Source organism: Camelina sativa, chromosome 14 (assembly GCF_000633955.1).
Source record: "Camelina sativa cultivar DH55 chromosome 14, Cs, whole genome shotgun sequence".
NCBI lineage: Eukaryota > Viridiplantae > Streptophyta > Magnoliopsida > Brassicales > Brassicaceae > Camelina > Camelina sativa.
The window spans coordinates 27,875,058-27,901,237 of NC_025698.1; the positions used below are offsets into that span (position 1 = coordinate 27,875,058).

The 26,180-nt window shown below is 36.0% G+C and overlaps 7 protein-coding genes and 1 pseudogene across 10 annotated transcripts; 3 read left to right on the forward strand and 5 right to left on the reverse strand.

The window, feature by feature from the left end:
* On the reverse strand, positions 1,124 to 3,152 carry LOC104742665 (RNA-binding protein 8A-B). Its single transcript, XM_010463680.2, has 4 exons — positions 2,782 to 3,152; positions 2,320 to 2,456; positions 1,657 to 1,811; positions 1,124 to 1,441 (listed from the first exon to the last, which is right to left on the reverse strand). Exons 1-4 carry the CDS (start codon positions 3,056 to 3,058, stop codon positions 1,396 to 1,398), a joined length of 615 nt encoding a protein of 204 aa, XP_010461982.1. The 5' UTR covers positions 3,059 to 3,152; the 3' UTR covers positions 1,124 to 1,395.
* LOC104742667 lies at positions 9,839 to 11,104 on the reverse strand. Its single transcript, XM_010463683.2, has 3 exons — positions 10,475 to 11,104; positions 10,067 to 10,213; positions 9,839 to 9,946 (listed from the first exon to the last, which is right to left on the reverse strand). The coding sequence occupies exons 1-3, from the start codon at positions 10,567 to 10,569 to the stop codon at positions 9,871 to 9,873; spliced, it is 318 nt and encodes a 105-aa protein (XP_010461985.1). The 5' UTR covers positions 10,570 to 11,104; the 3' UTR covers positions 9,839 to 9,870.
* LOC104742666 (zinc finger CCCH domain-containing protein 55-like) lies at positions 11,351 to 14,095 on the forward strand. 3 transcript variants are annotated; one of them, XM_019235761.1, is made up of 10 exons: positions 11,351 to 11,433; positions 11,591 to 11,751; positions 11,946 to 12,053; positions 12,258 to 12,368; positions 12,586 to 12,726; positions 12,815 to 13,188; positions 13,283 to 13,453; positions 13,541 to 13,686; positions 13,777 to 13,849; positions 13,954 to 14,095. In XM_019235761.1, exons 2-6 carry the CDS (start codon positions 11,702 to 11,704, stop codon positions 12,969 to 12,971), a joined length of 567 nt encoding a protein of 188 aa, XP_019091306.1. In that variant the 5' UTR covers positions 11,351 to 11,433; positions 11,591 to 11,701; the 3' UTR covers positions 12,972 to 13,188; positions 13,283 to 13,453; positions 13,541 to 13,686; positions 13,777 to 13,849; positions 13,954 to 14,095. The 3 variants fall into 3 exon arrangements, with proteins under 3 accessions (XP_019091306.1, XP_019091307.1, XP_010461984.1); XM_019235762.1 differs by having other exon boundaries at positions 11,353 to 11,433; positions 11,588 to 11,751; XM_010463682.1 differs by having other exon boundaries at positions 11,370 to 11,433; positions 11,641 to 11,751.
* Positions 14,623 to 17,981, forward strand: LOC104744057 (annotated as a pseudogene).
* Positions 18,258 to 20,349, forward strand: LOC104742669 (kelch repeat-containing protein At3g27220-like). The gene is made up of 6 exons (XM_010463686.2): positions 18,258 to 18,562; positions 18,710 to 19,128; positions 19,245 to 19,415; positions 19,510 to 19,615; positions 19,703 to 19,909; positions 19,986 to 20,349. Exons 1-6 carry the CDS (start codon positions 18,389 to 18,391, stop codon positions 20,154 to 20,156), a joined length of 1,248 nt encoding a protein of 415 aa, XP_010461988.1. The 5' UTR covers positions 18,258 to 18,388; the 3' UTR covers positions 20,157 to 20,349.
* LOC104742668 (F-box/kelch-repeat protein At1g51550-like) lies at positions 20,272 to 22,227 on the reverse strand. Its single transcript, XM_010463685.2, has 2 exons — positions 21,686 to 22,227; positions 20,272 to 21,457 (listed from the first exon to the last, which is right to left on the reverse strand). The coding sequence occupies exons 1-2, from the start codon at positions 22,122 to 22,124 to the stop codon at positions 20,454 to 20,456; spliced, it is 1,443 nt and encodes a 480-aa protein (XP_010461987.1). The 5' UTR covers positions 22,125 to 22,227; the 3' UTR covers positions 20,272 to 20,453.
* Positions 23,181 to 25,430, reverse strand: LOC104742670. 2 transcript variants are annotated; one of them, XM_010463688.2, is made up of 9 exons: positions 25,104 to 25,430; positions 24,707 to 24,898; positions 24,497 to 24,599; positions 24,332 to 24,411; positions 24,162 to 24,239; positions 23,978 to 24,069; positions 23,781 to 23,892; positions 23,568 to 23,693; positions 23,181 to 23,462 (listed from the first exon to the last, which is right to left on the reverse strand). In XM_010463688.2, the coding sequence occupies exons 1-9, from the start codon at positions 25,377 to 25,379 to the stop codon at positions 23,346 to 23,348; spliced, it is 1,176 nt and encodes a 391-aa protein (XP_010461990.1). In that variant the 5' UTR covers positions 25,380 to 25,430; the 3' UTR covers positions 23,181 to 23,345. The 2 variants fall into 2 exon arrangements, with proteins under 2 accessions (XP_010461990.1, XP_010461989.1); XM_010463687.2 differs by having other exon boundaries at positions 24,707 to 24,904.
* LOC104742671 (FT-interacting protein 1-like) lies at positions 25,600 to 26,174 on the reverse strand. The gene has a single exon (XM_010463689.1). The coding sequence runs from the start codon at positions 26,142 to 26,144 to the stop codon at positions 25,749 to 25,751; it is 396 nt and encodes a 131-aa protein (XP_010461991.1). The 5' UTR covers positions 26,145 to 26,174; the 3' UTR covers positions 25,600 to 25,748.

Sequence of the window (26,180 nt, forward strand, 5' to 3'; positions counted from 1 at the left end):
GTGATATATATTGCTATTAGTGAAGGATTGCTATAAGCCTATAGGTAAAACTAAAATTAGAAAAGCATCATAGTATTTCGTTGAAATGTTAAATCAAGAGAACAGATAAATGATGATATTGATATAAAGAGGTAGAGAAGCTCACAGCGAGTCTTCACAGGTGTTAAATGAAAAGGGAAAGGAATTGAATGCTTGGTAGTTGCCACCGATACAGTTATTTGTATTATGGTTCATTATTTCTTTTTGGTCTATCCATTTATTATCTTCATGATTTTATGGGTTATATGTCTTTTTAGCTTGGTGTAGCTTTGTCTAACTACATTTTTAAGCATTGGCTACTAGTGTGTTTAACATAAACCTAAGTTATAGATCTATGACTTACTAATTATATCTAAATACTAGTACTTGTTTATTGATTTCTTGGTTTGTTCAGATGAAAAATATTAAACTGACACTAAACAAAGTAGCTACGTTTCACATAGTTTTGGTACGAAAAGGGGGACAGAAACAGATTACCAAAAAAGAGAGAAAAACGCAGATTTTAAATCAACAGAATCTAAGGTATGTTCTTATCAAGCCCTAAGCCTATGGTACAATCCAATTTTTACAACATAGAAAAACGTAACAGTTCCAACGGTTCCACATGTACATTTTTCTTTTCTTAGTAATTTCAGCAGTAATTTATGGTTTTAGCCATTAAAATAAGTCTATACATTCACATAAATATTAATGTGGGACTGGCTCGATGCACGAAGTATAGATGATTGCAACGTACAAAAGAAATCATGCATCATGTGAGTAGCAAGAAAGTACAACAGCTCGCTTATCTCCACTCATCAACCTTTGATGATTTCTGTTAACTGAACATATATATTACAAGCTAGTTACGGCTATAGACAAAACACGATGTCAATGCCATTGATAGGGAAAATTCCGTAAATGCCAAGCCAGAAATGTGGAATAGTTTAATTAACTAAGAAGGTGCAAAACAAGTTAATTAAGTTCAACAAAATTTTCATATTTTAAAGACCAACAAAATACGGAATTTTTAGATGAGAAGAATCATTTGGTCGATCATTTTCACATGTACATGCAAGTTCTCCCACCTAAATATGAATCAATAGAGACTGAAAATTAAAACATCTTCCTCATCCAATGTATATTTTTTTTTTTTTACCAACACAAAGCATTAAACCAGATCTCATGGTGTTTAAACGCAACAATCCCATACAAAGGCATAAGATTAAACAACGCAAAAGCAGCCAAACCCTACATAACTGCAAAAAAAAAAAATTGTCCAACACTCACGCCTTGCAACCGTACCTTACAGATAGAGAGAGGATCCCAAATACTGAGAGATGTGGAAACAACTCTCCATACCAAATCATAATACAATCAGTAACGTCTTCTCGGGCTTCGTGAACGCTGGGACCTCCCAGACCTGCAAAGACCAGAAAGAACCCAATGATCAATAGATGATTAACGTCTAAAGGTGAAACTACTTGATAAGTCACATGTGATTGATTCATTGGGAAATAAGTGCTTAGGACAATATAGTACTTTTTCTATGGTTAAAAAAGGTTTGAGATACATAATCTGTAAGTCGTGGTACTTGGTTAATGAGAGGGGAAACAGAAGAGTAATTAGGTTACCAACCTCTGGTTCTTTCTCCAGTGAGATCCACCATGAGTGGGGCCACTGCTGAATGCCCAGTCAACACTGACATTCTGCGTTAGAAGCTCAGCACCATTCATTGCTGATATCGCCTTCTGTGCTTCTTCTTTCTTCTCATATTTTATCAAAGCATAGCCCTGATCAAAACGACAAGGGAAAGTGTACAAGTTAAATACAACTTGCATAAGAACTCACGCAAACTGATAAAAAAAATAAAACTTGATCCGTAAACTCCCTCTAAAACACAGCTTATCATACTCGGCTCTTCATTTCTGATAGTTAACAATATATGGATCAACACATAAAGTGTGTCTAAGAGGAGAGCATCAACTGGGATAAAACAGCATTGCAGCTGACAGAGTACATCCGTTGAAACTATCATAACAGCATTATAAACTAGCAAAGTTTTGCATATCATTTTTGGCTCTCCATTCCTAATACTTAGCATTACACTGATTAACACATAACAGTATGTCGAATAGGAGAGTCATCTTGGACAAAAGAGTATTGCACTTTACAGAATATCACATCTAACGTCCATCATGAATCAATATAACATAGCAAAAAACTTAGCTTCACTATAGCCAACAAAACAGCTGTTAAACCCACCAAGAACCACTATGAACATAGAAAAAAACCCCATACCTTGACAAAACCAGTACGACGATCGAGATTGAGATGTAGATTCTTTATCTCCCCAAAGTCACCAAAAGCATTGAGTAAATCATCGTCCTGTGCCTCCTCATGAACTCCAGCGACCAAAATAATCCATCCTTCAACGGCTACACATAAACACGAACAACAAGTCAACCAAAACAGTTCCGAAACTGTATTACCCACCAAAGAAACTATGTTCAGCCCTCACAGACTATGTTTACCTAAAATCTCTACAGTAGAAGTCTTTAGTCAGTAGATAGAAAGTTCTAGACAAATCTAATGAAAAAACACATCTAGGTCAAATTGAATCCAAAGCCACAGGGGTAATTTGAGAAACCCTAGAAACAAATTACTAATAAAAATCAATCAACGACGCGAAGAATCAGTAAACCCAACACTATAAACACCTAATTAGAAGCAGCGCGAGAAGAAGGGATTGAGAGACATTACATCGCTGTGGACCATGACCGCCGTCAGAACCGAGTGACTCGAAATCGCGTGAGGAAAGACGGCGCTGACGATCGGAATCTCTCTCGTCGCGAAACCCACGGCCTTTGATCTTCTTCTGCGCCGCTGATTCGCCGTTTGCTCCGGCGATAGCCGACTTAAGCCTCGGGTGTCCCGCGCGTGGAGAAACATCGGCGGCGTCAACTGCTGTACCTTCTTCATCCATAAGGTCATCCTCCTCAGGCTCGAAATCGATTGCTTCTGATTCTATGTTCGCCATCACTTCAGCCGCCGTAACTTTCCCGATCGATCTCTTCCCGTTTCCGCCGACTTGATTTTGTTTCCTTTGTATTTGGGGACGGAGCTTTCCTCTACCTTAGATATTTTCTCTGCCTGTGGTTTATAGGAATATAGATTGGGCCTTTACTGGACTTTCACATTGTAAACTTTTTATTCGGCACGCTTTTTACACGCTTAAGTATTAAGCTAAGCCTTTTATTTCTAATTTTTTAAACAGGCTTTTCTGTAGAGTTTTATCATGAAACATTGAAATTTATGTCCAAAATAGAATTGTAAATTCTAAAAATCAAAACACATAGAATTTTGAAATAACATGTTTTATTTTTGGATTTAAATCATTCTATTTTATATTATCAATTACAATCAAATCCATTTAAAACATAATATGGATTTTGAAATCCAAAAACAAATCATTCAATGCATAACATGGGATTTTAATAAGTATTTGTAAATCATAGAACCAATAACCCATAATTTTGATAAGTATTTTAAAATCAATGATTGAATAATACATGATTTTTGTTTGGATTTTCAAATCCATTAAAATCATAGATTATGATTTTTGATGGTTATTTCTTGATCTTCTTCATCTTTTTTTTTTCTTAGTCAAACATATCATCGGAAAGCATCGAAAGGATTGACAACCTCTGGTTTTAAGTATATAATTTTGATTAGTACAATTTACAAAAAAAAAAAAAAAAAAAAAAAAAAAAAAAAAAAAAAAAAAAAAAAAAATTTTTNTCTTTGATCAAGAAATAATCTACATCTATCATCTATGAATGCCAAAAACAATCAAGAAGTTTTTGAACATACGAAAGTACGTCGATCATTTATACATATGCTTAAGAAATAACTGTATAGCCTAATAAATTTGTTAGTAATATATATACCAATAGCAGATTCGAAACTTCTTTAATCGTTGGCGTGGTTTTGATAATCATCTATCCTACTATATTAATTGGGAAGTACAAATATGAAACTAATCTTAAAATGTGTAAAAATTACATTCAATTGTCATTAGAAAAACTTAATTAAGCTTAGTTAATATCCAAGTACACGATATAATTATTTTTAATAACTAAATTTCAAAGATTTTTTAAGATTTCAAATTATGATTCTCCTATCATCTTTATTTTCTTTTATTTACAAATTGTTTGGAATTTTCATATAATACTTATGATTAGTAAAATGCAGAATTTTTTCTGCATATGTTGTGATTTGAATTTTTTTAAACGAATATATATTACTCAATCTAGAAAAAATGTTGACACGTGCTTAAAGCACGGGATATCTCCTAGTTACAAATTAAAATAAGGTTTATTCTCTCTTAATAAATAATTTAGATTTATTTGTTAATGCATTTTTTACAATAATAAAACTAAAAATACTTACCTTCAACTAAACCACAAATACAACACATTTCATCATATAGAACATAGATTAGCTAACACTTCAATATGAAATTATAACTAACATCACCTAAATTTTGCATGAACACAAAGCAATGTGAATCTTTGAGCCGTAAAGCTAAAAGAGATAACGATACAAAATACATTTAAAAAGAAAATTGAAAGTAATTTATGTTATACTCCTATCACTTTTGATACCGCTTTTACAATTAGTTACAATAAAAATGAGAACTTATCACTGCTGTACGAATTACTAATCATTAGAGATTGAATTATGGCATACCTTTTAAAGCATTCATGATGTCAAATTATTTGTTCTTGTGTCGATGATGTCAAATTATTGTATCACTTAATAATTAAGATACTACAAATCATATGGTGGTATATAACACTTTACAGTAGATATTTGTCTTTGATGGTGATCATCATTGTCTTATCCGTTTACATATTGCTTTCTTATTCCACCCTCCCCAAAATAAGAAATTTATATCAACATTTCTTCAACCATTTGAGACTAGTAATTACTAAGTCTTGTTTTAGAAATCGCTAAACGCTAGTCGGCAATCGGAATGGACTTAGCGCCTAGCGAGAAAATTGGAAATTAAACGGGGATTAATCGGGGACTAGTTTTAAGGTTATTTTATTAAACTAATAATAAAATAAAATATATAGTATTAAATATATGCATAATTCTATTTATGTAAAAATAAAAATATTAATAAAATATAAAACTATAATATTGTCTTTAAAACTACGGTAAACACATAAAACCGTAATTTTAAAAGAAAATTTATGATTTTTATTAAAAGTTTGTACATTAGTTATTGTAAAACATCATAAACTCTTAATTTAAATGTCTAAATAACACAAAAATACATATTTGATTTATATTTGGCTCTAAAAATAATTATTATATACAAAATTAAGCAGTAAGTAATCGGAATAGACGGATTATAATCAAATTAGACAGATATAATTGGATAATCGATGCTAGGCGGGAATTAGTCATTAATCAAAGCAGAGAAGGTGGACCTAGCGATTTTGCGGAACGTAATCGGTGCTAAGCGGAAATTTTTAAAACAAAGATACTAAAAACATCATTATTAGAGTAACGGCTGAAGGCTTCTCAAAAAGATAAAAAAATATATTTTTTTACAAATTATTATTATTTATTTATTTTAAATAGCTGTTCTACTGATCAAATAACATATGTCTTATTCGTTATAAGAACAGTTTCTCAAGTTATTCTAGAAAGAAACGTTTTCCCATTTTTTTTCTTTTCTTTTTTCCTTTTATTATTTTTTTAATAAGAATATTGGTAAGAGAATCTACCGGTGTAGATGGTCTAAATAGTATACTTTTTTACAAAATACCATTGAGCTTTAACGCATTAAAAAAAAAAATCCATAGTTCGTCGTTAAGCCATTAAACACTTATGTCATTAAGAGGGGGAGAAGAGAAAGCATTAATTTGCCAAACATTATTAATTTGTCTGGTTCTGTTGACTAAGACAAAAACTCCGGTCAATTCACGACATCTATTTCACAAGACACGTGTCCTCAAATGCAATCTCAATCGTTAACTATAATATCTAAAGACAGTTTGACGGCTAGGATCTGGAAATGAGTAACTGAAGCCCGTACACTCAGTTACTGTGAGAAATAAATTTAATGTCACGCACGAGTTTTGGTGTGACGTGAAAAAGAACAGCTGGCTGACAAAAAAATCTTATGGATAGGTGTTGTCGATGAGAGCCCTACTCAAAATAGTAGACTTCTTTGCACCATTTTCGTCTACTCAATTTTCTAGAAAAAAAGAGGAAAAAAAACCTTAATTTTAGTAAAATCATTAGATTTTGTTTTTATGTACACTAGAACCTCTATAAATTAATATTTTTAAATTAATATTCGCTATAAATTAATAAATTTTTTCAATCTCAAGTTGGACCGACAATCCCAAGTTGGATCGGTGTAAAAAATAACACAATTCGATAAAATAATAAAATAATACTTTTTTTAAATCTTATGTAAAAATATAGTCTCATCAATATCATAAATTAATAATGATATAAACTAAATATATATATATATCTAAGAAAATTTAGTGAAATATGACTATATTGTTGTTTGTCTATTCTTGAATTTACATTCTTGTTAAAGCTCTTCTATAATCTTTCTCATTGCATCAAAAACCTTTTGTGTTGTTTTTTTAAATTGTATCTAAAAATTGTGGAGCGTCTTACACGCGATAGTTGCTTCTTTACGTATAATTGGTTATAAAGATACCGTAATATCTTCTTTGACTCCATCATGAAGAATAGTAACAACAATTTCTTCTAAACTATGAACTTTTAAACATTTATCATTTTCACTTTGATAATCTAGTAACCTATTGACATCAATCATATTACGATAGCCAAAATTATAAATTAAAAATATAAAAATGTGAATTATAACAAAAGTATTTTATTTTAATCGAAAATATTCAAAACTATGAAAATGAAAAGCTCTTCATAAATTAATATTTTATTAATTTATCGATAAATTAATGATAAATTAAAACCTCTATAAATTAATAAAATATCGTGGTTCTGACCTTATTAATTTATAGAGGTTTTACTGTATCTTAAAAAAAAACTATAAAATTTTATGAAAATATACTGATTAACAAAATAAACCTCCATCAAACGCTAGTTAAATATATATACAATAAAATAAATTAAAGACATTATTTGAAAAAAAAAACTAGTATTATTAATTTTATGTACTTTTTGCATCCAAACTTTTATCCTTTTAAGTATAATTACACCATATTTATAACTAAGCACCTCGAAAGTTACCAAGTCAAGAAAAAAGAGCGTTTGAAAGTTTGTTATTAGAGTTTTTTTAACAAATGTACCACATTCAGAAACTAAACATGCGGGTTCTACCACATTGACTTAGTTCTTTCGAGCTATACCACATCAAAGAAGTGCAAAGACGCATATAACCCACAAGAGTAGTTGAAGTTTTTCCTTAAAAAATAAATAATTTGAATTTTGTATAACTGAGCTTGTATATCCTGTATTTTCATGTTTTGTTCAGACAAATAATTTATTTGTTACTCTTTGTTTTATTTGTTGCATTTATTCTCGGCTCTTTATCTCTCCTACTCATACTGAACCCAAAAAAATCATAAAAGTTTCCTTCTTTCGGTCGCCGAAGTTTCTATCTTTTTTTTCAAAACAAACATTTTTTTTTCCCTTTTTTTCTTTTTTCTTCCATTTATCGTGTTTTAATTTGTTGTGTTGTCTTTTCATCTTCTGTGCCCAATGTCAAATTTAAGCGAGGAACTTTTTTTTCTTTTCTTTTCTTTGTTTCGTCATTGCCTAAACTAAACGAACCAGGACAAATCCACAACGAGTCCGACTCAGTAAGCCAAGAGCGAGTCGCGGAGTGAATCTCCGCTGTCCTAGATTGTTGTGACGTTCCTTTCCGAGAGACGTCTCAGTGATGTTTTTGTGGCGAAGATGATCGCTTCCGTTGGGGCTGATGTAACGCTCCATAACGCCTTCGGTTGGAATCCTCTGCACGAGGCTTTGTGTAGTCGGAACTCAGAGATCAAGGAGTTTGTTCTCTAGAGCCACCACCGTTCATCGTGGTGCAAATGGAGAAAGAGACTTCCACATCTGATCACTGTGCTCCGCCGCATGAGAGATCTCTACATATATATATCGTTTCACTTTGAAGCTCCGTGATACCGTTTAATATACAACTTTTTTAGGATAAAATGTTCTCAGTTGTAGACTTTCAACGTTTAATGGACAACTGTTTTAGTTTGTCCTTCGGTAGTTTCAAAATGTCCTCCAAGCTATCTTTTTGTTGTGTAATTCAATTTCTCAATTTTTAACAGACATGTTCTTTGCATTTTCAGTATATCCAGACACACTTGTCAACCAATAACATCTCTACAGTCAGTTTTTATGTCCACACACATATGTTAACCAATCAATTACTTGTCCACACTATACTTTTTTGTCCACAATCACTTGACAACCAATTAAGTAGTAGTCTTCAGTCTACTTTTATGTCTATAGTCTACTTTTATGTCCACGCCCACTTGTCTACAGTCTACTTTTATGTCTACAGTCTACTTCACAGTTACAAAGAAATTTTAGTGAATTATATTGTCCACAACTCGTATTAAATTGTTGGCACAAACAACATCAAAATTAGTATTTCTCACAATTTATGTCTACAAATCTCTCTCTCCGTCTTCTTCCCTTTTAATCCATTTACTCTTATTTTATGCATTAACATCTCATTTCTTTTATCCAGGGATCCTTGCTTTTGACCACATTAAATGCCAATTTACCTAAACGATGCAATAAATGCCAAGTCCGAAGCTATAAGAGTCGTCGCATGATCTATGTTAAGTCTTTGTTTTTGTCGTATAAACAACAAATTTCTTTATATTTCCACCCAATAAATATATGGGTATTTTTGTCATTTGCATTGCCCCTTGTGGTAGAATAGAAAAGGGTTTGTGATTGTGGTAGAATGGAAAAATTTTATATCAAATGTGGTAGATCTAACTAAAATCGCTTGTTATTACTTAAAGTTATTAGCATAATGAAGGACTTCGATTATCACTTACGATGGTTGTAAGGTTAATTTTATCCACATAAGCTTATAATTAAGATCACATATTGTTTCATGTTCTAATCTATCTTGGTGGAATGAAACCAAATTCAAACCAAAATTCTAAAATACTCTAATGAATTCAAAATTCTCTATTCGAAATATTCAAAACAAAATGAATAGATTTAGCCATAACCAAATGATTCATGTACCTTTACAACACAAGATTATCGGGTAAGTGAATCAAATTTGCTTAGATATATGACATAAAATACCGACTATAACTTGGTTTTGGTCATAATGAAGCGATTGGATTATCTTGTGCGATTCTTACTTTTCGAATTAGTGTCGTCTGGTCAGAAGAACATTTTTCTCATGGTTTGTTCCAATATATTTTTGACAAAACTTAGTTCATAATCATATATGGCGGTTGTTAGATTGCCATCGGTGAAATCATCCTAAGACCATCTCCAATGGAGCACCTCATCTAAGTTGCTCTAAATTAAACTAATCATATAATTAATAAATATTAAATTAATCAAAGCAATCCACTAACAACTTAAAACAAAATCATCATTCCACTAGAAAAATCCTATGAAGGTTTTTCAATCATTAAAATAATTATTTTTTTAAACTATTGCTATTAATTATCAAATTTTAATAATATAAAATGACAAAACAATTATTTTAATTACTTATATTACATTAAAAAGGAAACAAAAATATTTTACATAATTCAGAAATATTCAACATATTTTACAAAATCAAAGAGTTTGTAATGTAAATCCAAAAGAAACAATCAACTTGGAAACAAAGATTCGTCCTTTTTCAAATTCCAACCTAAAGAAACCCCAAAAATTAGTACCAATGAAACATAGTCTCTTAAGGGAAATAAAAGAAAGTCACATGCTTTTGGCTCAACCCGCAAAACCCAAATCAGATATTAAAAAGAGAACAGACCTGAGAGGTGCGGTGAGAAGCCAAGATAAACTGCTTGAGAAGCAAGGAGAGTGGCTGTGATTAATGGAGGAGAGTGATATTTGTGACACTGTAATCAGATTCTTCTTGTATGTCATGTTATCGACATTGAGCCACAAGAGAAGAACCCTGCAATGTATAACAGTTGAGTTAAATAAATACTAAGAAGAAACATAAAAATCAAAACCTCATATGAACATCACTTGAAACTAATACTAAACTTAAGTTTACATTGCCCTTCTCTCTCATTTCTAATTCATTGTATTTCTTTTTCATATCTTGGACTTTGAATTCTGCATCTACCTATATTCAACTAGAGTTTAGATGATGAAAACAACGTAAAGAGATACATCAACCAGCAAGAAAGAAAATGGTTTGGTAGTTTGTTACGCTCTATGCTGGTTTGCAGCTCCAAAGCCTAAAAATGGAACCTTGGCCTTTGAGTTTGTGTAACGCCCCGACCGCCAACCTCTCAGTGGGCCCATGTCCAATCTTAGTCCATAGGGCCACTTTCCTTAATGGGCCTCACATCCTCTCATTAGGCCCGTGAGCCCATCCTTATCCGACGACTGGTTTGTTACGTCGGAGAGGTTTTAAAGGCTTGTTACCATCCCTACAATTCACCACATGATATTTTCCTGTGTTTTGTCATCACTCGCATAGTTGCGATAATCACTTCCCAGAAGGTCACCCATCCTGAGACTACTCCAACTCAAGCACGCTTAACTCTGGAGTTCTCTTAGGACCCTTGACCGAAAAGATAATTGCACTTTGATGACATAGGTGGCCAAATCAATTATTTTAAACCTCTCCGCAAGTTTCTGAAACTAGGGTGTCACAGTTTGGCTCTGCAAACTCCTGCCTCGAGTCCACCAGTCAACAGAACAAACATATGGGCTCTTCACTTGGCTCATTGTGTATCCTCCATGGCCAATATGCACATACGAGAAAGAAACATGTTATTACAAAGGGTACATTGTCGGATCCATAAGAAAATAAAAACAGGAAGATTTCAGAAACAGACCTTGTTAGTTGTTAATGTAGCAACTATCATATAGTGTAAGTGAATCCTCTTTCTTAGTCAAGAGATCAGAAGCGGCAGCTTTGGATTTCTCGAGGATCCCTAACAACGCAGCTTTGCATCCTTCCTTAATCAGAGATAACCCTAACTTCTATTCTAGTCCCTTTCATGACGGTTCGTCGCAACAACGACAACAGTTGGGTTTCTTGGCAACTGATGCGTATCAGTTTCCACCAGGCGGTTTAGTTGATGGTTTTGGGTCGCCGACTCAACAAAGAATGATTCCTGCTCAGTCCGTCGGGGATTTTGGCTCTCAGATGTCGAACAGGTCAGATTGGGATTTTTTTTAGCTTTCTCTTGATATATGTTTGCTTAATAGTGAAGAAAGATTGAGACTTTACAAAACAAGAGTAGTAGCATTGTAGCTTGAGGCCAAATTTTTTAACTTTGGTGTTGGTTTCTTCTGTTGTTTCTGTATCAAGAAGAAGTTTTGAGATCTGGGGCTTGGTTTTGCTTATGGTGATTCTTCTTTTAGACAAGGATCAGGGCAATTTGGAGGAGAAGGTGGTTTTAGGTTGCCGAATGAGCAACAAAGAATGATTGCTGCTAAGTCCGTGGCGGATTTTGGCTATCCGATGTCAAACAGGTAAGATGAAATTAATGTTTGCTTTCTCTTGATATATGTTTGGTTACTAGTAAAGAAAGGCAGAGACTTTGCGAAACAAGTGTAGTAGCCTTGTAGCTTGAGGCCAGTCTGTTTAACTTTGGTGTTTGTTTCTGTATCAAAAAGAAGCTTTGAGATCTGGGGCTTGGTTTTGCTTATGGTGATTCTTCTTTTAGACAAGGATCAGGGCAATTTAGAGCAGAAGGTGGTTTTAGGTTGCCGAGTGAGCAACAAATGATTGCTGCTAAGTCCGTGGCGGATTTTGGCTCTCCGATGTCAAACAGGTAAGATGAGATTTATGTTTGCTTTCTCTTGATATCTGTTTTGTTAGTAGTAAAGAAAGGCAGAGACTTTACGAAACAAGTGTAGCATTGTAGCTTGAGGCCAGTTTTTATAACTTTGGTGTTGGTTTGTTCTGTTGTTTCTGTATCAAGAAAGAAGTTTTGAGCTCTGGGGCTTGGGTTTGCTTATGGTGGTTCTTCTTTTAGACAAGGATCAGGACAATTTCGAGGAGAAGGTGGTCTTAGGTCGCCGAGTGAGCAACAAAGAATGATTGCTGATCAGTTCATGGGGGCTTTTGGCTCTCCAGTGTCGGACAGGTAAGATTGGGATTTTTGTTTGCTTTCTCTTGATATATGTTTGCTTAATAGTGAAGAAAAAGGCAGAGACTTTACGAAACAAGTGTAGTAGCATTGTAGCTTGAGGCCTGTTTTTTTTTAACTTTGGTGTTGGTTTCTTCTGTTGATTCTGTTCTGTATCAAGAAATAAGTTTTGAGATCTGGGGCTTGGTTTTGCTTGTGGTGATGGTTCTTTTAGACAAGGATCAGGACAATTTGGACAAGGTTACTGTTCTAGTCCCGGAAGCCATGAAAGAGAAGATTTAGTCTCTAAAAAGATTTTCGTGACATTTCGACCTAAGAGCTCCTTCACAAATGAAGACGTCTCAACTTATTTCAGGTAATACAAGTTAATGATGTGAGGAAGTGTTTATTGATTGTTTTGAGTTTTGACAATTGACAGTCATGGTTATTTATTGAATGTGTAGCAAATTTGGAGAAGTGAAATGTGTGGATCTTCCAAAACATCAGGAAGGAAAGTTTGGTTTTGTCACTTTCACTAATGCTGAAACCGTGAGAACCATATTGGATGAAGAAAACTCTCATGTCATCGGTGACTCAGTTGTGTGGGTAAAAGGATACTGAAAGGAAACCGCTTGTCTCCTTCCCTAACTTCGAGTACACTCAGTGTCAGAGGAAACCCTTTGTCTCCTTCTTTAACTTCGAATACACTTGGAGTAGAAGGTGGTTACTGTCATAGTCCAAGAAGGCAGCAAAGAAAAGATTCAGTCTCTAGAAACATTTACTTGACATTTCCACCTGAAAGCTCCTTCACTGATGAAGACGTCTCAAATTATTTCAGGTAATACTTATGTGTTGCGATAAAATCAGGTTATCGATATGAGGTAGGCTCTTTTTAGTGTTTGTTTTGAGACTCGTGGGTTTTTAATGTGTAGCAAATTTGGAGCAGTGGAAGATGTAGACATTCCATATCAGCAGAAACGGATGTTTGGGTTTGTCACTTTTGCTAATGATCAAACCGTGGGAAAAATATTGGCTCGACAAAACCCTCATCTCATCGGTAGCTCATGGGTGACCGTTAAACCATACAAGGGGAAAGAAGAAAGGTATTGCTTGATCCCTCTTTACTTTTCCTCGAGTTTTTTCGTCTCTTGGGTTCGCTTTCTTATTAGAGTTCTGTGAAACAATGGCAGGGAGCAAGACACAGGAGATGCTGCGAAGGGAAACCGAGCAAGCTGATGTACAATTTTGCCTGAAATGGAGAATCTCTCTATTCACCATCACAAGCATAGTCCTTCTACCGGTTCGCCCGCTCATTTACTGTCTCAAGTCAAGGAAGGTTGGTTGTTGTTGTGCTCTCTACGTTCAAGCTCTTTTGTGTGTTTTGGTCTTTATTCATTCTTTTCCTCTCTTGTTTTCCTTTGGTCAGGCAATAGTGATAGAGTTGAGCAAGTAGAAAAAAGCAACGAAGAAAATGATTACAGTAGCTATATGTTCGAAGGGTAATATGAGTGATAAGATCAATCAAGGCTTTTAAGTCTTCTTGTTACTGAACTAGGTTACTTTAGTTCTTACGTATTGACAGTTTATTTATCTTTTTGTCAAGGCGAGAGTGGCGTGTGGAGAATAGCTTGCTTCGTTTCCCAAAACAATCTAGCAAAACACCGCAAACCAAGTCTGATACCGAGCAAGATAAGGAAGTGTCATCAGATCAAGCAGCCTAGTTTAGGCAGCACAACAAGTGAAAGGTGAGCAATTTCGACCATGAGAAGAAACCTGAAACTCCTTTTAAAAATCGTTTACTCTTTTTTTTTGTTTGTATTCTAATTCCATTTCGGTTTTGTTTGTTTTGTTACATCTTTGATTTGCAGAAAAGAAGGAAGTAGGAGAGAGTTGGATATAAAAGAAGCAAAGAGGTCGTACATAGCAATGGAACACAAAGAGAAGATTAAAGAGAACACTAGAGTTTTAGGATAATATGTCATCTACAAACAGGATTTTGCCCAACAGTTTTAGGTTCGCTTTCTTTAGAGTCCAACTGAACCAATCAAAGTTATGGAATAACCAAAAAGATTAAATAAACCGGACCGAATGGTTAAGCATGGTTAGATAACTTAGATCTATTGTGTTTATTTATGGCGACTTTAATTACTTCTAGTTACCATATAAAGGAAACGGTTCCATTCCCACGCCAGCATCTTTCTCTGTATCTGCAACATAGATTTTGATTTGACATATTTCAAAAATGAAAAAGAGAACACAATTTAATTTCTCTTCAAAAAAGGTCTCGAAACAAACACACAAAAAAAGCTTTGCTTTCATCTTCTATCTTCTCCTTGATGGATTCAAGTCCGGGAGGAAATCAAAAAGAGGGTAACTTGTTTGAAACCCGTTTTCGAAAACCTTATGTAACCTCCTCCACTGATGGTGCTGTAGCTGAGCTTCCTCGTCACCGTCTCTGTGTTTCTTCATCAGGCCTAAAGGAGTCATTTTCTAGGATTTCTTTCAATGGGTTTTGGTCTGCAGGTCGTGATTTCAAATCATGGGCTAAAAAAAATGGAAGCTTTGCACGAACCCACTTGGAGAAAAGCTGGGATTTTTGAGGCAATCAAGGCATCGGCATACGAAATCCCTAAAAATCAGTCTTTGATTCTAGCTCTTGTTGAGAAATGGTGTCCTGAAACCAAATCATTCGTCTTCCCTTGGGGTGAAGCAACGATAACCCTCGAAGATGTAATGGTTCTTTTAGGGTTTTCTGTTTTGGGTTCTCCTGTTTTTGCCCCTTTAGGAGGAAGCTCAGAGATGGGAGATGCCGTAGAGAAACTGGAGAAAGCTAGGTATGAGAATAGAGGCCAGGATGGGTTAGTGAGACGAAGATTATGGATTTCGAACTTCTTGGGTAGAGGTGATCAAATGGAGCATGAAGCTTTCCTTGTAATGTGGCTTTCGCAATTCGTTTTCCCGGATATGTCTCGTCGTTCTATTTCGAAAAATGTTGTCCCTATCGCTGTTCGTTTAGCTAGAGGTGATAGGATTGCTCTTGCTCCTGCTGTTCTAGCAAGACTATACAGTGATTTGGGTCAAATTCAAGCTTTTGCTAGTGAAAAATCCACTAGAAATGTTACTCTGAAATCACTGTTTAAGTTAGTCCAAGTATGGGCATGGGAGAGATTCAAGAATACCAGACCAAAAGCTAGAGAGATACCAAAAGGTGAACCTAGAATAGCTCGGTGGGACTATCCGTTTCAAACATCTGAGAATGTGAGATTGAATCTTGGTGATTTCGATTGGCGTCCTTACACTAAACCTTTAAAGAATTGTGATATGCTCAAATTAAAACCTAGAGCTACTCTCTCAAATTAAGAGGTCACTGCAGTACTTAGGGGTCAAATTCCACAAGGATAGTTGATTTAAATTAAGAAAAGCAATGCAAAATATTAAATAAAAGTTTTGTAAATTCAGAAGATCAAAAAGCTAGGCCTAGGGAATTTCTCAGGAAATTACAAATTATTAAATCAAGAAATTATTAGGATTCAAGCAATTAAGAATAGATCTAGAACTCTAAACTCTTTTGTAAAATAAATCAGCTCTCACTGCAAATATTATCTAAATTTAAAACCAGAAAATCCAAATCTCTTTGTAAAATTCTAGGTTAAAAATCAGTTTTAAAAACAGGTTAGATTGTTCACAAAATTACTAAATCAAATCTCTTTGCAAGAAGTAATTTTGCTCATCAAAAGGTTTTATCAGGAAAATCAATTATATTCTCATATCAATTTATTTTCCTAAAGTATTAATTCTAGGTGATCAATCAAGAATTAATATGAAGAACAACATAAGATGAAGATCTAGAAAGATAATGAATCCTAAAAATAACAGATTTAATAAATCATAAAAAACCTATGAAAGACCCTGAACCTAACAAGCAAACTACTCAGACATATTTAATGAAGAACAAGACATAATTCTGAATAATAAGCAATTGAAATTAAAAGAGTAAAAGGGAGTTCAAAAATTCTTCTCTCAAAGCAGATCTCTCTCTTCAAAGCTCTCAAAATCTCACAGGGTTGCAGAAAATAAAACTTGCTAGAATAAAACTTAAGGGTTTATAAAACCCAAAAACACTATAAATATGTCCTAAAACACGTTAGGGACTTGTGTTGCAATTATGGAAAACTTTGGGCAACTTTGTAAAATTTCCAAATTTGTGATTCTTCATCGGCTAAAGAGGGTGTCCATTGATGCTCCTAAGTGGTGTCGATCGATGCCATTTCTTTGATCTGAGTCCAAATTGATTCTTCGAGATTTATGCTCCAAAATGATCCAAATTGCTACACTTTGCTGCTTGTGTGCCAAAGTCCTAGAAAACCTGCAAAGACTCAAAATCATCCTAGAAAACAAATCAAAAGACTCTAAAACACTCCTTATATCATGGTTAAAAACCACAAAAACCATGATATATCAAATTGGAACCTTCCTCGGTTTTACCCTGAAGAAGCTATGTGGATGACTGTTGATGACAATCTTGATGATGACTTTGTTTCATTTTCTCGATGTATGAGAGTTTCTCATCTTGTTGGGATTGGTATTGTGGAGGGTTACTATCCGAATCGAGGGGCAATGCAGTTCGGGCTGACTCAAGATCTTCCTTGCTTAGTTACCGATCAAAGAAGCTTCACAGAAAAGGAGGCATGGGATGATTACGATAAGTCTCTTGATGGTGTAAAGCTGTACATGCCTTCTTGTCTTGCTACGCCTTCTGTTACTGAAAGATATCAAGACTGGTGGTTGAAATTTGTTTCACAGTTTCTGAGTCCTTCAGAATCAACTGAAACTATTAATGCAAGTAATAGAATTGTTGATGATGATGATGATGATGATGTGCAGCCTTTGGGTCAAGTGCTTCAGAAGTGGGGAGAGAGCTTTCTTAGGAAAGTCAAAAGATTTAAGACGCGCAGGTTAGCGAAAAAACTGAGATTCGAGATAGAGAAAGACAAGATTGGTGATAGTGGTGCATCAGCTTCATCAGAATTACCACTTAGTCAGTTGTTTAAGGAGGAGTTGATGAAGAGAACAAGTGAGCATTTAAGAAACAAGGGAAGCAAGCGAGCTCGTGAGGATGATGAGAGTTCTATGGATCACAAAGACGATGAAAAAGATGATGACATTACCATTGCTCCAATTAGTGAATCTAAAAGAAATGACGAAAGTGGAAGTAAAGCTAAGAATAGTACGGTTCAGAGTTCATCTAATGAAAACAACTCTTCAGATTCTCTTGTTGATTCTAATGGAGGTAAAACTAACACTGTTGTGTCACCACCAGAGACGAGGCAAACATGTGATGATGAGCTTCATTTAAACGAAACCAAGGAAGAAGAGTGTTTGGTCCATGAAGATGGAGAAAAGCAGAGATGCAATGAGAATTTGTGCAGTGAAGCTGAGAAAGAAGACAATATTGATGAAAGATTGAAAAATAGAAAGCTTTCAATAAAGGAGATACAACTGAAGATGGAGACACGTATCATGAAGGTGGAGAAGAGCTTGGCAATGATTAGAACATGGAAAACCAGAAGAAACCATACTAATAATGGAGTTTCTGCTTTAACTACTTGTGTCTAAACTATCCTCTCTGTAACCTCTTCAAGAGGATCTCATGGAGACAGACACATCAATGTCACAAATATTAACCTTGCTATGATTTTTATGTGTGTTCTTTTGCATATTATGTGTAATGGATAACTTATAACTCTTATCAGAGTCAAGATAACAAACCTTATGTATATGATGTTTTTGTGTATTGGTTTAGTTTGGTTTGGTGTGGACATTTTAATTTCTGGTTTGGTTCGATTTATTAATCAATTGGTTTATATTGGTTTAATCATAAATGTTCACTGCCGGTGGTAGGAAGGAACACTATCTCGGAGATCAAGATCCGTCATCAAGCTCGTCTGAGAAAACATCAAAAAGGTTTAAAATTTATACGATATTTCTGAAACTCTAAAAAGGGTTATGTCAATTTAGGAGAGAGAGGACAGAGAGACATGGTGAGGAAGCACAAGTACGGGAAGGTAGTGTTGGTTTCGTGCATCGCGCTTTTAGCTACCGGACTCATTGCCGACTTCCTCTGGGCTACTTCTCATAGATTCTCCTCCGTCGCAATCTCCGCCGGATTATCTCTACCCTCTTCCCTTACCACCGTAATCGTTCCCGGCCAGGTGAGTTTGTGTGATCTGTTGTTGATGTAATTAAGATCTCGACATCTGAAATTAGCAATATCTAGCTTCAGTAATATGATTCTTGCTTAACTACTTGCATTGAGGTTGTGAGTGGTGAATTTACTCTGTTTTTGATGTTTTCATTAGGAGAAAGATACTAAGAAGAAGAAGGACAGTGTGAAAGAGAGGAAACTATCTAACACGTTTCAAGATTTGCCAGCTCCTGAATTGAAATGGGAGAAGATGGCAGCTTCACCTGTAGCTCGTCTAGATGGAGCTGCAATTCAGATTAGGGATCTTCTATATGTATTTGCTGGATATGGAAACATTAATCTTGTGCATTCACATGTTGATATCTACAATTTCACGGCTAACTCGTGGGGAGGAAGATTCAATATGCCTAAAGAGATGGCTCATTCTCATTTAGGGATGGTAACGGATGGGCGATACATTTATATTGTTACTGGTCAGTTTGGTCCGCAGTGCAGAGGTCCTACAGCTAAAACATTTGTGCTTGATACCGATTCAAATACATGGAAGGACTTTGTTCCGTTACCAGTTCCTAGGTACTGTGTAACAAGAAGATACAGCTTCGACGTTTTTTCATTATACTATGCTATGTGTTTCTCTTTTGATGATGGACAATGTTGAGAGAAATGATTTGCCAATTTTAACATTTCAGGTATGCACCGGCTACTCAGCTTTGGAGAGGAAGACTCCATGTGATGGGCGGAAGCAAGGAGAATAGATTTACACCTGGACTTGAACATTGGAGCATTGCGGTTAGAGATGGCCAACCATTGGAAAATGAGTGGAGAAGTGAAATCCCAATCCCTCGTGGAGGACCTCACAGGTTATTATTTAACAGTGATCTTTTAACAAGTTATTGTGTGTAAAACAGTTGACGAAATAAATCTTAAGTCCTCCTGTTTTATGTGCCATTGTAGGGCATGTGTAGTAGTTGATGACCGACTATTTGTACTTGGTGGTCAAGAAGGTGATTTTATGGCTAAACCCGGATCTCCCATCTTCAAGTGCTCACGCCGGATGGAGGTAATGGATTTATATCTTCCACAAGGCAAATCAAGCTATTATTCTGTGAATTATGCTCTATATCATGAGTTTTCTACTTTGATTCAGGTGGTATTCAGCGATGTCTATATGTTAGATGAGGAAATGAAATGGAAAGTTATGCCGCCGATGCCCAAACCTGATTCCCATATTGAATTTGCTTGGAAAGTGGTTAATAACTCCATTGTAATCGTTGGAGGCACAACAGAGAAGCATCCTGAAACCAAAAAGATGGTTCTTGTTGGCGAAATCTTCCAGTTCAACTTGAATACACTGGTAAAATACTTGAAGCCTTTATGCTTAAACCTGTCCAAGATTCGTGTATCGCTAATGATTTTGGCTTTCTCTACAGAAATGGTATGTCATTGGGAAATTACCATACCGTGTGAAAACAACGCTGGTTGGATATTGGGACGGACAGCTTTACTTCACTTCAGGACAAAGAGACAAGGGTCCAGATGATCCTGGCCCGAGGAAGGTTATTGCAGAGATGTGGAGAACCAAACTGATACTCCATCCATGAGGCAAGCAAACATTATCGTTGATAGAAGATTTTGTAGTGCTAAAGATCACGATATATTACATTCTTTGAGCCTAATTTAAAAACAAGTCCTTCCATTACATATTTACATCCCCTGTTCATGGTAATTTGTATATTGTAAACTGAATCAGAATCTATATTTAAATTACAATTTGAAAACACAGCTTTATGTGTTTCTCTTTAATCAGAGAGTTTGTAATGATGGAAATCCATTTCTGGTATATCAATACAATTTTATACAACCTGCTAATTTACAAAAAAGAGGAACCACCACTACTATTATATGCCTTTTCCAGGTCTTTGTTGATTGTCTAGATCAGAGAACCCAAGAACAAGCTCCACCATGAAAAGCTCTCCATCAAACCTTAGACCAGACGATGCTGCAGGCTGAAGAAGACCATCAACCATTCCACCAAACACGTATACAAATCTCCCTGAAAGATCAGCACAGGCACGGTGAAAAGACCTACTTTTTGGTCCGTATGAGATTCGATCAAGCTTTCTCCACACAGAAGATCCGTTTAAACTAACTCCTTGTGGTTGTAAACCTGAAGAAGGAATGGTTTTAACATCCAACACCCAGAAATCATCTTTCCTATGCCTATAAGAATCTTCACCCCCGTAAATCAAGATCCGACCTCCCAATACAAGAGTCGCTGAGTGACCAACCCGAGGCAATGATGCATATTCAGGGACATCCCGGAAATCGTAGAAGATCTGTATCCATTTTTCTTCACACAGTTCTTGAATATCCAAGATCCAAACATCATCAAGCACATCATATCCTAATCCTCTGCCTCCAAACAGAACCACTTGGTTTTCTCTAATGCAAGTCAAAGTATGTCCTGAGCGCGGTGGCGGTGATTGTCGAGACTCCACCATGTGCCATGTCCCAGATGTGAAATCTTCAGAAAGTTCTAGAATCCATGCATCTCCAAGCCTGACTCCGTTCAGCCCGATTCCTCCATGTACAACCATCTTCGTCTCTGCAATACAACAGGCGGAATGAGCACCACGAGGAGGAGGACGAGGCCGCTGCGTAGGTCCAACATTGAGGAGTTTCCAAGAGAGTCCCTCATGGCAAAAGACTTGACCGATCCATGTATCGTTGAGCCGCTCTCCACGGTCGTTTATTCCACCAAATAAGAGTAGATACTCGCCTATAACAATGCAGGTGTGTCCAAATCTTCCACTTGGAGTCCCTGATTCAACTTTCTTCCATTTCAATATCTTTTGATTACTCTTATCAACATATGATGTCCATGTATCATCAAGATGGCGTCCTGAAAGGAAAAAAACAAAGCAATATACACAAAGATCTCAAGTTGAATGGAGCAATTACCTAATAATCATACTACCATCATTGTCGTGTGCCTAACACACACATCAAGCAAACAGAAAAGTAACCGAAAAACTCAACTCAATCACATGGAACATCGATCTGCTTTCAACAAGATAAGAATTCAGAAAAGATGATGATGATATAGATTAAGGAAAGCAAAAGCTCTAACCTCCTTGACAACCACCACCAAAGAGAACAAGATGATCATTAACGAAGTTGAGAGAATGAGAAGCTCTAGGGATCGGAAAAGAAGAAGATTCCACAACATCATCATCTGGGTCTGAGATCTTGTGACAGCAAACAGAATCCATCTTATAAACTCGCTGAAACATCATCATCCACGAAAACCCATCTCGTAAAGATGACAACTTTAAAGCAGCCAGAGACTGTGACCCCCATTCTCGTTCACAGAGAGCTTCCCAGAGACTGTCGGAACAAGCTAGAGACTTGTATCTCTTGCAGGTCATGGAGAAAGAGAGGATTGAACCCACGGGAAGAAGAAGCAAGATGGTTGAGAGATGGTCATCGTGTAAATTGGTTATAGGGCTTGACCACGACTGAGAGGTAGACGGCGGAGATGAGTTTCTTCTGGCTGATTCCGCCGCCATGAGATTGAAGTCGGAGAAAGGATTTGATTTGTTGGTGAAAGTTATTGGGAATGATGATGATTCTTCTTGTATCGTCGTCACTGTCTCTCTGTTTTACTCTCCTCTTTACGGTAAAAAAATTAAAAATAAAAATCCTTCCTTTTTTGTTTTTTTCTTTCCTTGTTTGGATTAGAAACTGCCCGCACATAATTTCAAAACTTTTTTAAAACTTCGAAAAACACCCCACGAAATTTATGATAAATCTCCTTTTTCGACCCCAATATTTCAATAAATTGCATCTTTCACCACCCACGTATATACAAATTTCAAACTTTTTTGAAAGACTGTATTTGGTGAACGCCCAGATATTTTATATTTTAGAAACCTCGTAACGCCCCAAGATTATTTTATATTCTATATGGTTGACTATATTGACATTAGTCTTTACTTAAATCCTCCATATTTAGCTCTAATCACTTGTATCAAAGAGACGTGACTTTAGCATTGTGAATCAATAAGAAAATCTTTGGATACTTTGAGGACAGTATTTACTTAGATTTTAGTGGACTGACAGAGTGAACTAGAAAGTTTCTTTCGAAGAAATTGAATTGAAAAAGTAGTGTATTCTCACGTAGCGCAGGGTAGAACTGTCGAGTGAGGATTGGGCGTGGATAATTTTTTTCTACTTGAATCTAAATCAGCCCATCTAAATTGAATTTGTAATTTTATGATAAATCTCCTTTTTTGACCCCAATATTTCAATAAATTGCATCTTTCACCACCCACGTATTTACAAATTTCACATTTTCTAAAAGGACTATATGGTGAACGCCCAGATATTTTATAAGAAGTTCTGTTTCTAGCCTAATATTATCATATAATTGCATCTATCTCCTAGTGTTTCACAAATCACAAAACTTTTAGAAACTTTGGATTCACCCCCCAGCTTTTGAGAATCTCCTATTCTAGCCCTGAATTCCAATAAATTGCATCTTACTCTGAGATTACAAGTTAAAGATTATTTATAAAAGCTACTGATTCTAGCCCTATATTTTCAATAATTGCATTTTCTCCTAATGATGACTGATGTTGATACAATTTTTGTCATTATCTCATAATTCAATCTTATTACAATCTATTTAATTGTCTAGATTTCATTTACTCAAATGAAGGTTTTGTTTTACACACTGCTCACTTCATCAAAGCTTTGTGTCATTTCTGCAAATCCATCAAACCGTTGGGTCATTTCTGTAAATTGTGCAACTTGCCCTTCTCTATCACTTTCCACAGAGCAGATTTGGCTTCTTCTAAAGTCTCAACGCCATCACTTACCTCAAAGGCTAGCCTTTGTATGTTAAACTGCACAAATAACATAATGAACACACCACACACAAACAGACAGAGAGCTCTTCTGTTGTGAAATCATTGTAGAGATGTTCTTAATTTGTTACATATATTATTTACCTGAGCACCTTGACGAACCCTTATATCAATCCCTTTGCTATCTACAGAAATGATAGCAGCATCGTCTACCTCAGCTTCAATAGACAATAGCTCTCTAATTGGCTTTGAGAAGATTGCATTGAGTTCCTATTTCATGATTTAAGAATGAAATTAAAATTCCACTTTGAGTCACTAAGCAGGCTCAATGGTTTAACGGGTTTTTGGAAAACTCACCTTTAGATTTTTCTCACCTCCATCAACAGCTATCTTATCTGGCTGAAGAGCTTCATACTCATTGACGTTGATCCACGCGACAGTGCCAAAACCTCCAATGAAATATATATCACTGAGAACAAATCGAGATTGTTATTATATTCCGATATTTAATCACAATATGTAGTGGCTAAAACTGAACAAGAACACACAAAAACCTTATATTCTGCATTCTAAAATAGTGAAAGTTCCCCCATTGTTGAGAAGGTCCTTGGTGGTGCTTAGCCATATATTGCTTATGAGCCCATTCCTGAAAATCCAGTAACATAAATAACAGTGTTAAGCAGGTAACAACATCTCATGTATGACTTAAGACTGTGTGGTTAAATCAAAGATACCCACTTGCTGATCTTCTGGCAATGGGTAGACATCGCCGAACAATGTTACTCTTGCATTCGATAAGCAACTCCATCCGGGTATCTGAAAATGACCAAATCCACACTCAGAGAACCAAAATAAGGGAAGAAACACCAATATGTTTGGTTAGCTATAGCATGATCGATAATGTTTACTTGAACAACGAGGGTGCATCTAGGTTCAGCTAAGATATTCCGAGTGTGAATAGCCAACGGTGAAAATGAAAATATTGGGTCTGAAACACACAAATAACAGAATCCACTGTCAAGCATGTAAACAGACGCATACAAAGAGACACAGTCCAGGAGAAGAAGACTTACGCCCCATTGGATCAGGTGCAAAATCTACCAAAGACCCAAATGGGTAACCTTCTCTACGGTGGTGCATTTTAGACATCACTGTGCATAGATGAGCAAACCTGGCCTTCAAACCATAAACAGTAATACCAAAAACCAAACACATACATGAAAATTTAATATCTTTCCTCATCGAGAATGTAAAAAGGGAGCTAATGGTAATGATCTTTCTACCTGTTCCATCAAGTTCCTAACAGCTAAAGCCGGTCGAGGTAAACCATGAGCAGAGGTCGCGCTTTGAACACCACCGGAAATGGGGGTTCTAAAGAGCCCAGTTCGAGTTCCTCCACTATGAGGAACTGCAAGAGATGTCTCCACATCGATTATATTACCACTATCCTTTTCACCACTTACATTACTTCCAAACTTCTCCTTCACAAACACATTACAAAAACCAAATCAATCTTCTGCATATTTATAGACACAAGTTTACAAGTTCAAGTTTTTGGCTTCAATCAAAAAAGCTCAATACTTGACAAAGCTTTGCATACAACACCATAAAGCTAGTGTCTTTAACTGAAATCCACAGACAAAAAACACAATCCTGAGACAATTTGATAACCTCATTTACCTGAGACAAAGAGAATATATCCGCCGGTAACAAACCAAACCCATTTTGATCTTCGCCTTCACTTGGTGCCTCCTCGTTGTGAAACAGAGCATGTAGACGAGGAAGCCCTTGATTCGACCCATCCCTGAGCCTCAGTTTAGTGATTCGCTTGGCTGACGAATTGCAGAGCCAACAAGAAGACAAAGATAAAGCTGGTGGATTCGGGTTGAAGATAGCTTTCGTAGTTGGAGTATTGGATACGTACACTGATGATGATTTAAAGATAGCAGCATCCATTGTTGTAGATAGAGAGAGAGAGAACAAGATCGCTTGAAAAATCCCAACTTCTTTTTTAGAATCTCCCCTTGCTACAATGTCTCGGTTATGATTTTTAATTGGTTTGGTTCGATTCGGTTTGAGTAGTTTAGGTTTAGAGGGTGGTTTAGTTAAACCGAAATTGATTTGGTTGGGTTCGCATTTGTTCGATCTCTTACTTGTTTTGTTAAGCTAGAAACCCTAGTTTATGCAAAACCAAAACATAAACTTATCTTACAAGGCAACAACAAATATGTCTTAACAGAGATTCTCATAAAATGCGGAACAAATACGAAACCAAATAATTTTTTTTTCTTGAAATGGAGAAATCTTAAGAGAGAGTTAAGGAACTCAGAGCATGCAATCGGTTCTTGCAGGAAGCCTCCTGAAGAAGTTCAGTGGAACTGATGGGAGCCTGTACCTGAGCCTCGGGTGTCTAAGCACATACAAGCCAATGATGAAAGCAACCCACTGAAAGGGAGTCACATACAGAATCACTGCGGCTATCAGACAGAACAGGACGAAGAGAGCAGTGGCACGCGGGTCACGCCAGCTTAGCAACGACTGGAGTCTCTCTCCTTGAGTTGCAAGATCACCAACAACTGTCTGAATCCTACCAGCAATGCTCCTGAGTCTGTCATATCTCATCCTGACGATGTCTGATGGTCGGGAAGTAGGGAAAGTGTCAAACTCCTCATCGAGCTCATCAGGGTGTGCTGAGTCAGCGTGTGAGAGACGTGTGTCCATGTGAGGAGGATGTCTTGGCCTCCAACGATAGTACCA

What these genes read in the sequence shown, in the direction of transcription:
- LOC104742669 (XM_010463686.2), top strand. Translation starts at nt 18,389, where the DNA reads ATGGTGAGGAAGCACAAGTACGGGAAGGTAGTGTTGGTTTCGTGCATC. An exon ending in CCTCGTGGAGGACCTCACAG is followed by an intron (nt 19,416 to 19,509) that starts GTTATTATTTAA and finishes GTGCCATTGTAG; the next exon opens with GGCATGTGTAGTAGTTGATG. An exon ending in AGTGCTCACGCCGGATGGAG is followed by an intron (nt 19,616 to 19,702) that starts GTAATGGATTTA and finishes ACTTTGATTCAG; the next exon opens with GTGGTATTCAGCGATGTCTA.
- LOC104742668 (XM_010463685.2), bottom strand. Translation starts at nt 22,124, where the DNA reads ATGGCGGCGGAATCAGCCAGAAGAAACTCATCTCCGCCGTCTACCTCT. An exon ending in TGGTGGTGGTTGTCAAGGAG is followed by an intron (nt 21,458 to 21,685) that starts GTTAGAGCTTTT and finishes TTTTCCTTTCAG; the next exon opens with GACGCCATCTTGATGATACA.
- LOC104742670 (XM_010463687.2), bottom strand. Translation starts at nt 25,379, where the DNA reads ATGGATGCTGCTATCTTTAAATCATCATCAGTGTACGTATCCAATACT. An exon ending in TGCACCTGATCCAATGGGGC is followed by an intron (nt 24,412 to 24,496) that starts GTAAGTCTTCTT and finishes TGTGTGTTTCAG; the next exon opens with ACCCAATATTTTCATTTTCA. An exon ending in GGGTTCGTCAAGGTGCTCAG is followed by an intron (nt 23,463 to 23,567) that starts GTAAATAATATA and finishes TTATTTGTGCAG; the next exon opens with TTTAACATACAAAGGCTAGC.
- LOC104742671 (XM_010463689.1), bottom strand. Translation starts at nt 26,144, where the DNA reads ATGGACACACGTCTCTCACACGCTGACTCAGCACACCCTGATGAGCTC.
- LOC104742667 (XM_010463683.2), bottom strand. Translation starts at nt 10,569, where the DNA reads ATGGGCCCACTGAGAGGTTGGCGGTCGGGGCGTTACACAAACTCAAAG. An exon ending in GCTGCAAACCAGCATAGAGC is followed by an intron (nt 10,214 to 10,474) that starts GTAACAAACTAC and finishes TATACATTGCAG; the next exon opens with GGTTCTTCTCTTGTGGCTCA. An exon ending in CTTCTCACCGCACCTCTCAG is followed by an intron (nt 9,947 to 10,066) that starts GTCTGTTCTCTT and finishes GGGTTTCTTTAG; the next exon opens with GTTGGAATTTGAAAAAGGAC.
- LOC104742666 (XM_010463682.1), top strand. Translation starts at nt 11,384, where the DNA reads ATGATTCCTGCTCAGTCCGTCGGGGATTTTGGCTCTCAGATGTCGAAC. An exon ending in GGCTATCCGATGTCAAACAG is followed by an intron (nt 11,752 to 11,945) that starts GTAAGATGAAAT and finishes TTCTTCTTTTAG; the next exon opens with ACAAGGATCAGGGCAATTTA. An exon ending in GGCTCTCCGATGTCAAACAG is followed by an intron (nt 12,054 to 12,257) that starts GTAAGATGAGAT and finishes TTCTTCTTTTAG; the next exon opens with ACAAGGATCAGGACAATTTC.
- LOC104742665 (XM_010463680.2), bottom strand. Translation starts at nt 3,058, where the DNA reads ATGGCGAACATAGAATCAGAAGCAATCGATTTCGAGCCTGAGGAGGAT. An exon ending in CGGTCATGGTCCACAGCGAT is followed by an intron (nt 2,457 to 2,781) that starts GTAATGTCTCTC and finishes GTTTATGTGTAG; the next exon opens with CCGTTGAAGGATGGATTATT. An exon ending in GTCGTACTGGTTTTGTCAAG is followed by an intron (nt 1,812 to 2,319) that starts GTATGGGGTTTT and finishes CGTTTTGATCAG; the next exon opens with GGCTATGCTTTGATAAAATA.